Source organism: Schistocerca nitens, chromosome 7, assembly GCF_023898315.1.
Source record: "Schistocerca nitens isolate TAMUIC-IGC-003100 chromosome 7, iqSchNite1.1, whole genome shotgun sequence".
NCBI classification, from domain to species: domain Eukaryota; kingdom Metazoa; phylum Arthropoda; class Insecta; order Orthoptera; family Acrididae; genus Schistocerca; species Schistocerca nitens.
The window spans coordinates 319,494,897-319,511,505 of record NC_064620.1 but is presented as its reverse complement, the minus strand read 5'-3'; the positions used below and the strand labels follow the sequence as shown (position 1 = coordinate 319,511,505).

Sequence of the window (16,609 nt, the reverse complement as noted above, 5' to 3'; positions counted from 1 at the left end):
GTATGAGGTGCCATTGGTTACACACCTCGGTCACCCCTTGTTCACATTGATGGCACTTGGAACAGTGGACGTTGCATTTCAGATGTGTTATGACCTGTGGCTCTACCCTTCATTCCATCCCTGCAAAACCCTACATTTCAGCAGGACAATGCATAACTGCATGTTTCAGGTCCTGTGCGGGTCTTTCTGGATACGGAAAATGTTCGACTGCTGCCCTGGCCAGCACATTCTCCTGATCTCTCACCAACTGAAAATGTCTCGTCAGTGGTGGCAACTGGCTCGTCATAATACGCCAGTCACCACTCATGATGAACTGTGGTATCATGTTGAAGCTGCATGGGCAGCTGTACCTGTACATGCCATCCAAGCTCTGTTTGACTCGATGCCCAGGCGTATCAAGGCCGTTATTACGGCCACAGGTGGTTGTTCTGGGTACTGATTTCTCAGGATCTATGCACCAAAATTGCGTGAAAATGTAATCACATGTCAGTTCTAGTATAATATATTTGTCCAATGAATACTCGTTTATCATCTGCATTTCTTCTTGGTGTAGCAATTTTAATGACCAGTAGTATATTACCCCCAAGAATCATCTACAAAGGACAACTCCCCTCATTGCCCTGTATCATTCTGAACCGTCTGATTATCATGACCCTCTTGTTGCTCAAATTTGATTCATTAATTTTTTGAAGTAAGTAAGTAATTTTCACAGGACTTACCATGCTGAGGAAGTGACACACTGCAGTGAGAGATAGCAATGGTCAAATTTAAATAACCACTATCATTAATAACTCTCATCTTTTTTGTTGCTCTTCTTTGTTGTGAGTCGAAGGCTCAATATCTATATCTGCTCTTTGGTCTAATTTTATATGATTGTCTAGAGGATGATTGGGTTGCTACTAAAATTATGTGACTGTGTCAGGAGTTACACATATATTTTCTGTCATTTTACTTCACAATACAAATCAATACAACACACATAACTTGCCCATCCTCACACTTCAAACTCATACAATCAACTGAACAAAAAAAAGAAAATGCAAATATTTACTTCTAATGACATGTAGCAAGTAAATTACTGGAGTCATCCAGGATGCAGAAAGAGTCCTTCCAGATGCGGTGGAGGGTACAGGGTGCAGAAAACTGCAGGTGGTGGCTCATGTCAGCACTAATGACGTGTGCCGCTATGGATGGGAAGAGATTCTCTCTGGTTTCTGGTGGCTATCTGAGTTGGTGAAGACTGCCAGTCTTCCTAGTGAGATGAAGGCAGAGCTCACCATCTGCAGCATCATCGACAGGACCGATTGCAGACCTTTGGTACAGAGCCGAGTGGAGGGTCTCAATCAGAGTCTCAGACAGATCTATGAGCGTGTAGGCTGCAGATTCCTCAACTTGCGCCATAGGGTGATGGGGTTTCGGGTTCTGTTAAATAGGTCAGGTGTCCACTACACACAGGAGATGGCTACACAAGTAGCAGGGGCTGTGTGGCATGGACTGGGTGGTTTTTTAGGTTAGAGAGTCTTGGGAAAGATCAAAAAGGGTTCCAGTCTCAAAGGGTACAGGGCAAAGAAGCGATGAGAACTGACCAAGCAACAGTCAGTATTGCAGTTGTAAATTGTCGTAGCTGTGTTGTAAAAGTATCAGAACTTCAAGTGCTGATAGGAAGCACTGAAGCTGAAATCGTTATAGAAACAGAAAGGTGGCTAAAGCCGCAGATAAATTCTGGCAAAATTTTTACAGGGGTGCAAACCATTTTCAGAAAGGATAGATTAAATAAAGTAGGTGGTGGTGTGTTTATGTTTATTGGTAGTAGATTATCTTGTAGTGAAGTTGAAATAGGTAGTTCCTGCAAATTACTATGGGTAGAGGTTATACTCAACAGCCGTACCAAAATAATAACTGGCTCCTTCTACCGACCCCCCGACTCAGATGATATAATAGCTGAATGCTTCAAATAAAACTTGAATCTCATTACAAATAAGTACCTCACTCATACAGTTATATTTGGTGGAGACTTCAATCTATCCTTGATTTGTTGGTGAAAATACATGTTCAAAGCTGATGGTAGACAGAATACATCTTCTGAAATTGCACTAAATGATTTGTCTGAGAATTACTTTGAACAATTAGTTCATGAGCCCACATGAATTGTAAACGGTTGTGAAAACGCACTTGACCTCTTAGCTACAAATAATCCTGATGTAATAGAGAGCATCATGACGGATACAGGGATTAGTGAACACAAGGTCATTGTAGCATGCCTCAAAACCATATCAAACAAAACCACTAAAAAGAAATGCAAAATATATCTTTTTGAAATAGCAGATAAAAATTGGCTTGATGCCTTTCTAAGAGAGTGTCTCCATTCCTTCCAAGCATTCCTTCAGAACCTTAGGCCCCCTACAAAACTTTTCACCTGACTCCATCAACCTCCTGACCCCACCGACACCCCGCACCCCTACCTTCTGCCTACTTCCTAAAATTCATAAACCCAAACATCCCAGCTACCCCACTGTAGCTGGTTACCAAGCCCCCACAGAATGTATCTCTGCCTACATAGATCAACACCTTCAGCCCATTACATGCAGTCTCCAATCCTTCATCACAGACACCAACCACTTTCTCGAACACCTGGAATCCTTTGCCAATCTGTTACCCCTGGAAACTATCCTTGTAACCATTGATGCCACTTCCCTATACACAAATACCCCACACGTCCAGGGCCTCGCTGTGATGGAGCATTTCCTTTCACGCTGATCACCTGCCACCCTACCTAAAACCTCTTTCCTCATTACCTTAGCCAGCTTCATCCTAACTCACAACTTCTTCACTTTTGAAGGTCAGACATACCAACAATTAAAGGGAACAGCCATGGATACCATGGGTAACAGTCCGGGTTATCTGGATACTTCCCACTAATACCATCCTGTCAGAACTCCGGAGATGGGAACTTGCCCTTCAGTATATCCTCTCTTCTCGTTACCCACCAGGCCTCAGCCTCCGCTAATTTCAAGTTGCCGCTGCTCATACCTCACCTGTCATTCAACAACATCTTTGCCTCTGTACTTCTGCCTCGACTGACATCTCTGCCCAAACTCTTTGCCTTTACAAATGTCTGCTTGTGTCTGTGCATGTGCGGATGGATATGTGTGTGTGTGCGAGTGTATACCTGTCCTTTTTTCCCCCTAAGGTATGTCTTTCCGCTCCTGGGATTGGAATGACTCCTTACCCTCTCCCTTAAAACCCACATCCTTTCGTCTTTCCCTCTCCTTCCCTCTTTCGTGATGGAGCAACCATTGGTTGCGAAAGCTAGAATTTTGTGTGTATGTATGTGTTTGTTTGTGTTTCTATCGACCTGCCAGCGCTTTCGTATGGTAAGTCACATCATCTTTGTTTTTAAATATATTTTTCCCACGTGGAATGTTTCCCTATATATAGGGAAACATTCCACGTGGGAAAAATATGTCTAAAAACAATGATGATGTGACTAACCAAATGAAAGCGCTGGCACGTCAATAGACACACAAACAAACACAAAATATACACACAAAATTCAAGCTTTCGCAACAAACTGTTGCCTCATCAGGAAAGAGGGAAGGAGAGGGAAAGACGAAAGGATGTGGGTTTTAAGGGAGAGGGTAAGGAGTCATTCCAATCCTGGGAGCAGAAAGACTTACCTTAGAGGGAAAAAAGGACGGGTATACACTCGCACACACACATATCCATCCACACATATACAGACACAAGCAGACATATATATATATATATATATATATATATATATATATATATATATATATATATATATATATATATATATATATATATATATATATAACAGAGGGAAACATTCCACGTGGAAAAAATATATCTAAAAAGAAAGATGTGAGACTTACCAAACAAAAGCGCTGGCAGGTCGATAGACACACAAACAAACACAAATATACACACAAAATTCAAGCTTTCGCAACAAACTGTTGCCTCATCAGGAAAGAGGGAAGGAGAGGGAAAGACGAAAGGATGTGGGTTTTAAGGGAGAGGGTAAGGAGTCATTCCAATCCCGGGAGCGGAAAGACTTACCTTAGGGGGAAAAAAGGACAGGTATACACTCGCACACACACACATATCCATCCACACATACAGACACAAGCAGACATATTTAAAGGTCTTTAAATATGTCTGCTTGTGTCTGTATGTGTGGATGGATATGTGTGTGTGTGCGAGTGTATACCTGTCCTTTTTTCCCCCTAAGGTAAGTCTTTCCGCTCCCGGGATTGGAATGACTCCTTACCCTCTCCCTTAAAACCCACATCCTTTCGTCTTTCCCTCTCCTTCCCTCTTTCCTGATGAGGCAACAGTTTGTTGCGAAAGCTTGAATTTTGTGTGTATATTTGTGTTTGTTTGTGTGTCTATCGACCTGCCAGCGCTTTTGTTTGGTAAGTCTCATCTTTCTTTTTAGATATATATATATATATATATATATATATATATATATATATATATGTATATATATATATATATATATATCTGTGTGTGTGTGTGTGTGTGTGTGTGTGTGTGTAACAACAAAATTATGTATTACCATTATGTCATATTTGTATGTTTTAAGTGTAGGAATTTCTGAGGACAGAAATTTATTCTATGAATGTTCGAAATAACTTTTCCTTGCAGCTATTGTCTCCTACTTTACTATTCTACTGCCGCTGCTGGGATTTTGTCATGCAGCCAAAGCAATGCATGCAACATTGTTGAATGGGATTATGCGTGCACCACTTATGTTCTTCGATACAACACCCATTGGCCGAATAATCAGCCGCTTCTCGAAAGATATTGATATCATGGACACTGCGATACCCTACCAGATGGCTGATTGTCTCTCTTGTGTTTCTCAGGTAAATTTTAATTCACTTTTCTGCCTTTCCTGTAATCTGAAATTTTATATATTTTGAATAAGTTCCACATTACTTTTTCATATTATTTATTCAGTGTTAGTTAATGCAGACTGTGTGTTAATTATATTGGTGTTGACTGTAGTTAAAAGAAGAGCTTGGTTACTAAAAATCATATGGAATGGTCACTGTTGTGTTAAAATACAGTAAGCTCAGTTATTCTGCTAAATTTATCCTGCAGTGTAGATAAGGCAGCAAACTTTGACAACTGTTTCTCAAACATTTAGTATGTCTGTTTTATTTTTAAACCATGTTAAAGTATTCAGAATCACACCCGAAATATACTTTGGTACTAATGTCGGAATAGTCTAATAACAAGCAGGTTTATTGACGAAGCCAATTGTATGAAAAATACTGAAAGGCTAATAAAAATATTCTATTCTATTCTATTCTAAAGTTTGTGTCATATGCAACATACACATACTGCAAGGTCATATTATCTACACACGGATTTTACCACTGCAAATACTGTAAATTGCAATCTATATCTTTATTTCTTGCTTCATAGTTAAGTACAGTAAGTCAGACGTGCATAAAAAATGGAATATTATTGTGTACTGTCTGCTCTATTGTAAAAAGTAAAATAACCATTATTAATGGTAAATTTCTGATTAAACCAATCTTTGAATTTGTAAAGTTTTTGTAATACTAAATAAAATACTTTGCTTATTCTTGTGTTTGCTGGTAAGTGTGTTTGTCACCAAAATTGATGATACTAATAAGATAAAGAGAAGTATAAATTTCTTATGATAAGAGTCTACAGTTTTTATAAATTTTTGAGTGGTATCATGTTCACTTACAACTATCAAATTTTTATTGTGCTGTTGCAGTTTTGGGTTTTGTGTCATTTTCAAGCATAAGATCTGATGATGTATTGTTGTTGTTGTTGTTGTGGTCTTCAGTCCTGAGACTGGTTTGATGCAGCTCTCCATGCTACTCTATCCTGTGCAAGCTTCTTCATCTCCCAGTACCTACTGCAACCTACATCCTTCTGAATCTGCTTAGTGTATGCATCTCTTGGTCTCCCCCTATGATTTTTACCCTCCACGCTGCCCTCCAATACTAAATTGGTGATCCCTTGATGCCTCAGAACATGTCCTACCAACCGATCCCTTCTTCTGGTCAAGTTGTGCCACAAACTCCTCTTCTCCCCAATCCTATTCAGTACCTCCTCATTAGTTATGTGATCTACCCATCTAATCTTCAGCATTCTTCTGTAGCACCACATTTCGAAAGCTTCTATTCTCTTCTTGTCCAAACTATTTATCGTCCATGTTTCACTTCCATACATGGCTACACTCCATACAAATTCTTTCAGAAATGACTTCCTGACACTTAAATCTATACTCGATGTTAACAAATTTTTCTTCTTCAGAAACGCTTTCCTTGCCATTGCCAGTCTACATTTTATATGCTTTCTATTTTGACCATCATCAGTTATTTTGCTCCCCAAATAGCAAAACTCCTTTACTACTTTAAGTGTCTCATTTCCTAATCTAATACCCTCAACATCACCCGACTTAATTCGACTACATTCCATTATCCTCGTTTTGCTTTTGTTGATGTTCATCTTATATCCTCCCTTCAAGACACCATCCATTCCGTTCAACTGCTCTTCCAAGTCCTCTGCTGTCTCTGACAGAATTACAATGTCATCGGCGAACCTCAAAGTTTGTATTTCTTCTCCATGGATTTTAATACCTACTCCGAATTTTTCTTTTGTTTCCTTTACTGCTTGCTCAATATACAGATTGAATAACATCGGGGAGAGGCTACAACCCTGTCTTACTCCCTTCCTAACCACTGCTTCCCTTTCATGTCCCTCGACTCTTATAACTGCCATCTGGTTTCTGTACAAATTGTAAATAGCCTTTCGCTCCCTGTATTTTACCCCTGCCACCTTTAGAATTCGAAAGAGAGTATTCCAGTCAACATTGTCAAAAGCTTTCTCTAAGTCTACAAATGCTAGAAACGTAGGTTTGCCTTTCCTTAATCTTTCTTCTAAGATAAGTCGTAAGGTCAGTATTGCCTCACGTGTTCCTGTATTTCTACAGAATCCAAACTGATCTTCCCCGAGGTCGGCTTCTACTAGTTTTTCCATTCATCTGTAAAGAATTCATGTTAGTATTTTGCAGCTGTGGCTTATTAAACTGATTGTTCGGTAATTCTCACATCTGTCAACACCTGCTTTCTTTGGGATTGGAATTATTATATTCTTCTTGAAGTCTGAGGGTATTTCGCCTGTTTCATACATCTTGCTCACCAGAAGGTAGAGTTTTGTCAGGACTGGCTCTCCCAAGGCCGTCAGTAGTTCCAATGGAATGTTGTCTACTCCGGGGGCCTTGTTTCGACTCAGGTCTTTCAGTGCTCTGTCAAACTCTTCACGCAGTATCGTATCTCCCATTTCATCTTCATCTACATCCTCTTCCATTTCCATAATATTGTCCTCAAGTACATCGCCCTTGTATAGACCCTCTATATACTCCTTCCACCTTTCTGCTTTCCCTTCTTTGCTTGGAACTGGGTTTCCATCTGAGCTGTTGATGTTCATACAAGTGGTTCTCTTATCTCCAAAGGTCTCTTTAATTTTCCTGTAGGCGGTATCTATCTTACCCCTAGTGAGATAAGCCTCTACATCCTTACATTTGTCCTCTAGCCATCCTTGCTTAGCCGTTTTGCACTTCCTGTCGATATCATTTTTGAGACGTTTGTATTCCTTTTTGCCTGCTTCATTTACTGCATTTTTATATTTTCTCCTTTCATCAATTAAATTCAATATTTCTTCTGTTACCCAAGGATGTCTACTAGCCCTCGTGTTTTTACCTACTTGATCCTCTGCTGCCTTCACTACTTCATCCCTCAAAGCTACCCATTCTTCTTCTACTGTATTTCTTTCCCCCATTCCTGTCAATTGTTCCCTTATGCTCTCCCTGAAACTCTGTACAACCTCTGGTTCTTTCAGTTTATCCAGGTCCCATCTCCTTAAATTCCCACCTTTTTGCAGTTTCTTCAGTTTTAATCTACAGGTCATAACCAATAGATTGTGGTCAGAGTCTACATCTGCCCCTGGAAATGTCTTACAATTTAAAACCTGGTTCCTAAATCTCTGTCTTACCATTATATAATCCATCTGATACCTTTTAGTATCTCCAGGTTTCTTCCATGTATACAACCTTCTATCATGATTCTTAAACCAAGTGTTAGCTATGATTAAGTTGTGCTCTGTGCAAAATTCTACCAGGCGGCTTCCTCTTTCATTTCTTCGCCCCAATCCATATTCACCTACTATGTTTCCTTCTCTCCCTTTTTGTACACTCGAATTCCAGTCACCCATGATGTATTATGGCACAGAAATAGGTTAAAACTAACATTATTGTAGGGCTTTGCCACTGTTCATGTATTATGATATAGAAATAGGTTAAAACTAACATTATTGCAGGGTTGTGCCACTCTTCGTGGTAATATAGCCAGTAGTTGTTATCAAAGACAAGAGTAGCTCATTTGAAAAAATAAACAGAACTGCTACAAAGTGAGGCCATGTTTATTAATTAATAGGTGTTATACCTTCCACATGAATTTCATGAGGTTGCAGTTTCGACAGTAATAAGAGGGATAAAACAAAAATCTGATTCCCATCAATTCTTTTTCAAATCTTTTTACTTTTGCTCATTTCTTTCTCATTTTTTTGCATGGTTATCACATTTATATTTCTATCTTTTCCAGAAATTTCCTGTTTTGTTTTTGTTTTCAGTTCATAAGAAAGTTACATGTTACTTACGGCATGTACTGTGGTTCATAATTGCGACCTGTCACTGTGATGTGAAAAAAGTCAGCTTTGTAATTATGACACAAGGGAAACATGACAGTGGATTTTTGTCATATTTATCTCTATCACAGAATGTAGGTGAAACATAAAAATAAGAAATATAGCAATCAGGCTGTGTGTTAATGAGACTTAAAGGAACTAATCTCTGCAGTAACTTATTAGTTACTGTAACTTGTTCTTAGAACTTTCATTTATGATAAACAGAATGAGTATTTAAGTTATACATGTTGTTTTCTTACAGTCTACTTATAAAATGTATTGATTGTGGCTCCTCTCCCTGTGTGAGGAAATTAGTGATTTTAGTGTGAAATTAAAATAAAATTGTAATGTTCAAAAGAGCTACAGGAAGCTATGATTATCCAGCTTAATTTTAACACTAAAGCAATCACAGCTATTTGAACTATTCTATTGTGGTTAAAACTGTGTGACAATATTATGCAATCACTATTGTAACATCAGCCACGAACTTTTTTGTCTGGTGTTACATAATAAGTATATTGGCTAAGAAATCAATTGCTGAACTCTCAAGTTGTGTAGCTTTTGTGTAGTTCCTGACCCAAATGACTTGTGTTGCTTTTGTGACTGTCTTTAATTCATAGAAATCAGCATTTGTGTGTGTGGAGGATGAGAAACATCTACTACCAGTTATTATATTCTATCTCTTCAGATGAAAATGCATCTTTATTTTGATAGCAGTTTGTTTCTGTTTAAATTGTGGTAATGTTTCAAAAAAAAGTAGCCTAGCTGTTACATTTTTTAAGTATTTGTTAAGGTTCATTGCTCTGAAATATTGTTCCTTGTGAGTATGTCCTCAAATGGTTTGTGTCACTGAAATTATCCATTAATGAGAATGTGCAAAATAGATTCCAGAATGAGGTTTTAATTCTGCTCTGATTTGAAACATTCAGGGAGATTAAAAGTATATTCTGTGCCAGACTTGAACCTGAGGCCTTTGCTGAAAGGCAAAGTTTCCATGTTTGAATCCTGGTCTGATACACAGTTTTAATCTGTCAGAGTGTTTAAAAATAAAGTTTTACTATTATTATTACTGTTATGTTTTAAATATGTTTTTAAAGAATTTCACAGTTTTCTAAATAGTTCAGAAAAATGAAAATACCACCACTTACCTAGCAAAATGATGGAAACAGTAATAGAGTTTAACATTTTAAAGTTAATCTCTATCAGTCATCAAGAGAGTATAACACAAGGAAACAGAAGAATCAGACTATATGCATCAGAGAAATATGCCACTTTAGAATGAAAGTAAATGTTATCACAACTCATAAACTGTGTGTAATGAAGTTGGTTTGTATCTTCCTATGGCACAGATTTTTGCCATCTCTGATCTATCTTTATTAACACATTAAGCACCAGGTATTGTTGTTCCAGCTTACAGTGGTGGGCAGGTATTGCATGCTGCTGCCTGATTTGCAAGCAGTCCACATGATATAATTGTCTTGCAGGCCCCTAATCTCCTTTTGGTACAGCTTTTTGACTAAACAAAATGGTATTTTAATCAAACAATGGAAAATCCAGGATGGATTGCAACAATATTGTGAAAAGGAAAGTTGCTACTCATCATATAGCAGAGATTCTGAGTCACTGCTAGGCACAACAAAAAGACTCTCACAAATATAGCTTTCAGCCAGTATGGCCTTTGTCAAAGTTAGACAACAAAGACACACTTACACATTCACGCAATGGCAACTCACACACATATAATTGCAGTCTCAGGCAACTGAGGCCACACTGGCAGTGTGCAATTCAGTTGCTCCAGTCCTGGGTGGCACTGAGTCATGAGTGGAATGCTCCTCTGTGGCCGAACCATGGGACTTCTTTAGGTGTTGAGTGACTGGAAAGATAAGGCATGGGAAATATGTTTTTATACAAGGTTGGGAGGGTAATTACAATCTGTAAAGGCCTCTGTGAGAACCCTTGGTATATTTTGAGAGTGACTGCTTGTCACCACAGATGTGATGGCCATGGGTGGCTAGGCTGTATGGAAGGGACTTCTTGCTATGGAATGGGTGGCAGCTGTTGAAGTGGAGGTATTGCTGGTGGTTGGTAGGTTTGATATGGACAGAGGTACTGATATAGCCATGTTTGAGGTGGAGGTCAACATTGAGGAAAGTGGTTTGATAGGTTGAGTAGGACCAGGTGAAGTGAGTGAGGGAGAAGGTGTTGAGGTTTTGGAGGAATATGGATAGGATGTCCTCACCCTCAATCCAGATCACAAAGGTGTTGTCAATGAATCTGAGCCAGATGAGGGATTTGGGATTCTGAGTACTTAGGAAGAATTCTTCTAGATGGCCCACAAATAGGTTGACATACAATGGTGTCATCTGGATGCCCATAGCCATAGCCTGGATTTGTTCGTAGGTAATGCCTTCAAAGGAGAAGTAATTGTTGCTGAGGATATAGGAAGGAGGTGGTTGGTTTGGAATTCGTCGGGTGTTGCCAGAGGCACTCCTCAATGGCAGTAAGACCATGGACATTAGGGATGTCAAACAATATTGAACTCTGCCTGCGTCAGTTCCTCTTCCATCCAACTGTGATCCACACCTGCTGCTCCCGAATCACCCTCTGTTAATTTTCCAGAATTTCTTTACCTTGAATCTTGCCTCATCATCATCCCCAGATCCCTCAAGATGCAAACTAACCTTACATCAACAGAAAGATCCGCAATCCACCATGTAAATCCTTCCTAAGCACTCAGAATCCCAAAACCCTTATCTGGTTAAGGTCCATTGATGACGTCTTTGTGATATGGATCAAGGTGAGGACACCCTATCCACATTCCTCCAGAACCTCAACACCTTCTCCCCCTTTCGCTTCACCTGGTCCAACTCAGCTCATCGAGCCACCTTCCTCAGTGTTGACATCCACTTCAAAGATGGCTATATCAGTAGCTCTGTCCATATGAAACCTACCAACCACCAGGAATATCTCCACTTCAACAACTGCCACCCATTCCATACCAAGAAAGAAGCCCTTCCATACAGCCTAGCCTCCCACGGTCATCACATTTGTAGTCACAAACATCCCTCTCAAAATACACCATGGGTCTCACAGAGACCTTTACAGATCATAATTGCTGTCCCAACCTTGTACAGAAATGTATCTCCCATGGCTTATCTTTCCAGTCACCCAACACCTACCAAAGTCCCACCATCTGGCCACAGAGGAGCTTTCCCCTCGTAACTAAGTACCACCCAGAACTGGAGCAACTGCATTACATCCTCTACCAGCACTTCAGCTACCTCTTGCTGTGCCCTGAAATGAGAAATGTTCTACTCACTATCCTTCCCACCCCTCCCACATTGGTATTCTGCTGCCCACCAAACCTACACAATATCCTCACCCATCCCCACACAACCCCTGCTTCCAACCCTTTACTTCATGGCTCATATTTCTGTAATAGACCTAGATGCAAAACCTGTCACATACATCCTCCCACCATCACCTACCCTAGTCCAGTCACAAACATCATCTGTCCTATCAAAGGCAGGGCAACCTGTGAAATGAGTCAAGTGTTCTACAAGCTAAGCTGCAACCACTGTGCTGCATTCTACGTGGGCATGACAACCAACAAGCTGTCTGTTGACATGAATAGCCACTGACAAACTGTGGCCAAGACGCAAGTGGCCACCCTATTGCTGAGCATGCCACCCAATAAGATGTCCTTCATTTCAATGATTGCCTCACAGCCTGTGCCATCTGGATCTCTCCCGCCAACATGAGCTTTTCTGAATTGCTCAGGTGGGAACTGTTCCTACAATATATCCTAAGTCCCTGTAATCCTCCTGGCCTCAGTCTTTATTAGTCATTCTTCTTACCCATCTAGCCTCTTCCCTGTTCCCATTCCAGCACTACACAGCCCTCTATTCCACCAACAAACCCAGTCTTTTTACTTCTCTCCTTTTCCACTAGCCCCCCTCCTCTCACCCCCCGCCCACTGTCTAATGTCCCAATTACACATAGCTGCCCTACTTTCCACCTCATCCCTGCGTGCTCCCAGCACCACTCCAGTGCCCCCCCCCCCCCCACCAACCTGCTATCCTTCCCCCTCCCCACTCCAGCTTCCTCCTTACCCAACCGGCTGCCTCTTCCATAATGTGGTGTTGCTCACAGTATGTCTCCACCCCCAGAGACTGTGGTAATGTGTGTGTGAGTTGCATTTGCGTGCGTGTGTGTGTGTGTGTGTGTGTGTGTGTGTGTGTGTGTGTGTGTGTGTGTGTGTGTGTGTTTGTTTATTTCTGACAAAGGCCTTGTTGACTGAAAGCTAACTTTCTGACAGTCTTTTTGTTGTGCCTTTTTGCGACTAGCACCTCCACTATATGGTCAGTAGTGACTATCCTTTTCATTATATCCTTATGTTTCATCCTGGATTTTCCATTGTTTGTTTTCTTTTTATCTCACATCAGGAAAATTACTACAGTGGACCATAAATGGTTATTCACTGAATTAAACTTCCATATTTTTGTTTATTACTTATATTTACTCAGCACTGATATATATTGTTCTGTGTTGTATCATTTCGTATATTTTTATACTTCAAAGCATTTACCTTTTCATTCCAGGTACTGTCAATCATAATTGTTATCAGCTGTAGCACTCCAATATTTATGATACTTCTTGTACCAATTGGACTTCTATACTATTTCATGCAGGTTAGTTCCTTAAAACTCTATTTTTTAAAATATGAATATTGGTGACTCATTTGAGAACCAGATTTTATTTTGTTCCAGCGTGTTTATGTAGCAACATCCAGGCAGCTCAAACGGCTTGAATCAATTTCCAGATCACCAATATATTCCCATTTTGGGGAAACAGTCACAGGTATGATATGCACTTCTCATTCCTTCTGTATCCTCAACATCTCTACTATCCATTTCACAAGGTGCGCTCTGACCCAGTGAGTTTTCCCTGCCTCTGCAAAACCTTACATCCATACTAAACCCACCAACCACTATCAGTGTCACCTTTATGATAACTGTCATTATTACCTTGCCTAAAGCCTATTCATTACAGCCATATCAACTGTGGATGGCACATTTACGATGATCAAAAATCTCTCTCTCAATAGGCTAAAGACAATGTTAAAGATGTGTTGTTTGCTGGCTTTTGTGTCAGAATCATCACCAATGTGTGTTTCATGATTTTTCTGGTGTTTCACCAGCACAAATGGCTGACACTGTCAAACATTCACCCTCTGTGGCTGGTAAAGGTGAACCTTTAACAATGCCAGCCACTTGTGCTGGCAAAATGTCGGAAAAATTCTTAAACAAGATCTCAAGATAAAAGCCAAAAGGCAATACATCAGCAAAAGGCCATGAAAGTCTCAACAATATTGTAAAGTATCAAAGTTTTAGACAGGAACAATTTTCAAAACCTGGTCTCCTGTGCCATACCCTTCGATGTTCCAGATACTCTAACCACATTCATCAAACAGCCACAGAGCACCATCCACTCTTAACAAACAAGTACAACACTAGATAGGAAAATATATTCTTATAATATGTGTGTGATTGTTTTTCCTTGTGTGTGCTCTGATTAGTCAGTTGATTATGGTTCTACCTTTTAGGGAAGGAATAAGACTTTGGATTTTCCATTTTCCCATTTAATAAAATTAACTCATTCCTTTGGCACAGGATTAAAATGTGGGAAAAATATCTGTCTGTCTGGATTGTACTTCATCCCAACATTTCATGCCATGTGCATGGTGATCACCTGAACATACTCATTACAGTCACTCAAAATAAGATGGTTGGATTGCTAAAAGCTCAACTGAAAGTCAAGAGAGGAATTTTACTCTGTTTATTATTGATAAAAATGACCATTCAGTTGTCAGCCGTTACACTTCAGGTGTTCTTTTCTCTGAGAACAGTTACTGGGTGAGATATAAGTGACAGTGTGATGTTTTTCCTTTAATGCCAATTTCCAACATCACTACTACTACAGTGGCAAGTTAATTTCTCTGCCTAACATTTGCAGAGTAAATTTGCATCATAAATACATAAAGACACTAACCAAAAATTCCACCACTCACAGTATCCCAAACATCACAAAGAAGCTCCAATAGTAGTCTGTGTTATGACTAATTCTTGTACTATAATTCTGTATATGCAAGCCGTTTTCACATCTGCTGACAGACTGTGCAATTTCTCCAGTATTCAACATCTTTTTTTGTATAGTCTTGGGGTTGACAAGGTTTTGGAACACTAATTGAATTCTCGCCAAAGACTTTGCACACTCAGCAATTGCCAAGCACCTCTGACTCCATGTTAATTTCCTCCTGCTAGAGTTAGCCAATCTAGTGATTTAAATATCTCATGTCTCCACATTCTCCTCCTTTCCAAAAACAACTGAAATTTTGTACTCTCACGATCATACAAAAATCTCTAGTCAAATAACCCAAAAACATGGAGTTTTTTTTTTTTTTTTTTTTTTTTTTTTTTTTTTTTTTTTTTTTTTGCAAATATCCCTTTCTCTTGGATTCACAAAATGGTATCAGAAGAACTCCCATGTTCCAGAATCCACACTTTTCTAAAATAGTCACTCTTGTATGGTTACATGTGCAATATCATAATTTCATTTGCTGAATGTGATTTATTCTAGTTCCCTTTATCGTTATTCGGTTCCCATACATGGCATCAAATATGTTGCCTATCAGTTGTTTGTCTTGCCTGGCACTGTCTTGTCATTTGCGGCCTTCCCTATAACCTGTGGCTAGTTAATGAAGATGGTATATCTCCACATGCTGAAAAATTGCATCATCCACTAGAGCTTAAACTTTCCTTCACTGTTCACTGAAATGATGACTATCCTCATTAAAATTATCACTAATTCCCCCAAAATGTGATCCACCACCCGCCATATCTTTCAAGTATTCTAGTCTGTCCTTAGACCAGTCTTGTTTTTATTCTCATATCACAGTCATCATTTTGGTGTGAACAATGTGTGCATGCATTCAGTGCATCAATATTTCTGCCGATCCATTCTTTTGTCACTTCATATTCTTCTCCATTTACTGGTACATATCATCCCACCAGACATAGCACATCTTGAATGGAGCCTCATTTTCTGTAAAATTAGTATTAAACCTTTTTTCTCCATATACCCACTAAGATAATTTTCAATTCCAGAGTGTTCCTGTAGCCCTATACCCTATGCCTAGCCCTGGATCTACAGTTATCCTTAATTAAAATTAAACTTAACAATATCTAACATAGATTACAAAATTTATAACTTATTAAATACTAAAAAATGGAGGACTATGCTATAAATGTATAAAATAATACAGGAAGTATGTTACACATGTAGACAGCACACACACACACACACACACACACACACACACACACACACACACACACACACACACACAACCGGGCGAGGTGGCGCAGTGGTTAGACACTGGACTCGCATTCGGGAGGACGAAGGCTCAATCCTGTGTCCAGCCATCCTGATTTAGGTTTTCCGTGATTTCCCTAAATCACTCCAGGCAAATGCCAGGATGGTTCCTCTGAAAGGGCACAGCCGACTTCCTTCCCCATCCTTCCCTAATCCAATGAGACCGATGACCTCGCTGTCTGGTCTCCTTCCCCAAGCAACACCCCCCCCCCCCCCCCCACACACACACACACAAGCACATGCACATTGCATGAATGTGTATATTTCTGATTTGTTAATGAGGTGACTGAGCTGGACACATAAGTTGTACTCTGTCCTCATACTTCCAAGTTATACTACTAACTACCCAAAGACAAAGATTTACCTCTGACAACATATAACAAAGAAAATACTATCCCAGCACATACCCCACACAGACCAA

General features: G+C 39.7%; 1 protein-coding gene across 3 annotated transcripts in view; it reads left to right on the top strand.

The window, feature by feature from the left end:
- Positions 1–16,609, top strand: part of LOC126194751 (multidrug resistance-associated protein 1-like) — a 368,141-nt gene that overhangs the window by 272,820 nt on the left and 78,712 nt on the right. For all 3 annotated transcript variants that reach the window (XM_049933026.1, XM_049933028.1, XM_049933027.1), the window contains exons 21-23: positions 4,672–4,892; positions 13,356–13,445; positions 13,524–13,614. In XM_049933026.1, coding sequence (XP_049788983.1) covers positions 4,672–4,892; positions 13,356–13,445; positions 13,524–13,614 — 402 coding nt within the window. The remainder of the gene's footprint in view (positions 1–4,671; positions 4,893–13,355; positions 13,446–13,523; positions 13,615–16,609) is intronic.